General features: G+C 50.6%; 1 protein-coding gene across 2 annotated transcripts in view; it reads right to left on the bottom strand.

Moving 5' to 3' along the window:
- LOC115282332 (keratin-associated protein 9-2-like) overlaps window positions 1-645 on the bottom strand; it is a 50857-nt gene extending 50212 nt beyond the window's left edge. The window contains exons 1-2 of one of the 2 annotated variants that reach the window (XM_029928305.1): window positions 406-645; window positions 137-330 (exon numbers count right to left, since the gene is read on the bottom strand). In XM_029928305.1, the coding sequence (XP_029784165.1) occupies window positions 137-330; window positions 406-645 (434 nt within the window). The remainder of the gene's footprint in view (window positions 1-136; window positions 331-405) is intronic. The other variant, XM_029928303.1, reaches the window with a different exon arrangement.
- Window positions 646-2112: the final 1467 nt, after the last annotated feature.

The raw sequence follows: 2112 nt of genomic DNA, 5'->3' as shown, positions 1-2112 counted from the left end.
CAGATGAAGAACAGAGATGTTGGGAATCCAGGGCTGGCTTTCTGCAATGCTTGGCAGTGATTGTTTTCCAAATGGCAAATCAGATGGTGGTTCCTGGCAAGGCAATCAGCAGCAGGAAGGCTGGCAGCAGCTGGACCCACAGCCCTGGGCTAGGCACCCAGGCAGGCAGCAGCAGGTGGGGTGGTAGCAGGTTCTCGTGCAGTACACGGGTGTACAGAAAACGGGCTGGCAGGAGCTGGAGCCACAGCAGTTTTGTCCACAGCCGCTGGACCCACAGCAGCGGGGCTGACAGCAGCTGGACCTGCAGCAGCTGGGCTGGCAGCAGGTGGTCTGAAAGCAGGTTGGGCGGCAGCAAGGCTGGCAGCAGCTGGACTCACAGCAGCTGGGCTGGCAGCAGCTAGACACACAGCAGGTGGGGCGGCAGCAGGTGGTCCTGCAGCAGGTGGTCTGACAGCAAGTTGGGCGGCAGCAAGGCTGGCAGCAGCTGGACCCACAGCTGCTAGACCCGCAGCATGTGGGCTGGCAGCAGCTGGACCCACAGCCGCTAGACCCGCAGCATGTGGGCTGGCAGCAGGTGGTCCGGCAGCAGGTGGTCCTGCAGCAGCACGTAGGCTGGCAGCAAGGGGAGCAGCACGACTGGGTCATGGTGTCAGGGGTGGAGGGTGGACAGGTCCTGTTCAGAGGTGAGGTTCTCAGATTCTGGTGCCTCCTCGTGATCTGGGGCTTTTATGTGCTGAACTGCTGAACTGTAGACCAATGGGCAGGACTTTCCTTGTTGGTGTTTACATTGTTTTCCATAGTCACTAGGGCAATCATAAATGAGGAAGTTGTTTCCTAAATGTCAGGTATCCTTAAAAAATAAGTATTTAATGGTTTCCTATTTGAGAGTAACTCATAGGAACATTTTCAGATGAAAGGAAATTGGTCACATCAGCAGCATCATTCTTGCTTCAGTGATCATTGCATCCATCATGTGATCAAGTCCCGCTCAGCTGGCTAGGGTCTGAGTAGTGGTCCCTCCACAGCCTTGGTCCTTACATTGTATTTGGTTTGGGAGTATCTCTGAAGTAAGGGGCATGATTCTGATAATGCTCACTGGGACAAACTTGGGAGACCCCGGAGCCCAGACTGTTAACTCACAGAAGCCCGATTCAAACTCCCACAAGCAGATCCATCTTTTGTAGCACCCTATCCCAGCTGCATATCTCAGTTCAGTATAAGACCCTTGCGTAGCTGATGTCTGGGGTTATCTCTTCCATATGGCAAGGCAGAATCAAAGCAGGTGGGCAGAGGTATCAGCAGTACACTGGGAATAAGCAAGTCTCAGTCAATGTATGTCCTTGTCAACCAGTACTCTTGATTTACCGTTGATTGAATGCTTTCACAGGATGTGGGGCTTTCAGGGGTATAACTACGGCAGTATGGGCAAACCAGGTGAGTTGGTGGTTCTAGTCCTAACCTTGTTAGCTAGCCTTGTCAGAGTCTTCACAAACGTGATTACATCTTTGTTTATAGTTGTTCTTTTTGGGGGGTCAGGGTGCCTTTGTTTTTCTGCCCTACTCCTGTCCTCCTTGCATCCCTGTCCCTCTCTCCCTCCTGTTCTTTCTTTCCTTCCCTCCATTCTTCTGTGTCTTTCTTCTTGTTCTTTACTTCCTCCATCTCTCTCCCTCATTTCCTTCCTTCTATTCTTCCTTCCACCCTCCCTTCTGCTTTTCTCTCTACCCCTTCTCATCCTCCCATTCATCTTCCACCATCTTCAGTTTCTTTCAATCATTATGTCCATCCACCAAGCCAAATTAAAAAAAATAGTGGAATGAAATCGAAAACCATAGATTTTTTAAATTTTTTTAATTTATTTTTTTCCATAATATTTTATTGTCAAATTGTTTTCCATACAACACCCAGTGCTCTTTCCCTCAAGTGCCCTCCACCATCACCACCACCTGTCTTCCCCCCTCCCCCCTCCCCCCCAACCCTCAGTTCATTCTCAGCATTCAATAGTCTCTCAAGTTCTGCATCCCTCTCTCTCCCCAACTCTCTCTCCCTCCTCCGTTCCCCCTGGTTCTCCATTAGGTCTCTCTTGTTTTCCTGCTAGACCTATGAGTGCAAACA

The sequence above is a fragment of the Suricata suricatta genome, chromosome 17 (assembly GCF_006229205.1).
Source record: "Suricata suricatta isolate VVHF042 chromosome 17, meerkat_22Aug2017_6uvM2_HiC, whole genome shotgun sequence".
Taxonomy (NCBI): Eukaryota; Metazoa; Chordata; class Mammalia; order Carnivora; family Herpestidae; genus Suricata; species Suricata suricatta.
The sequence above is the reverse complement of the archived record's forward strand: the minus strand, read 5'-3'. Positions and strand labels throughout refer to the sequence as shown.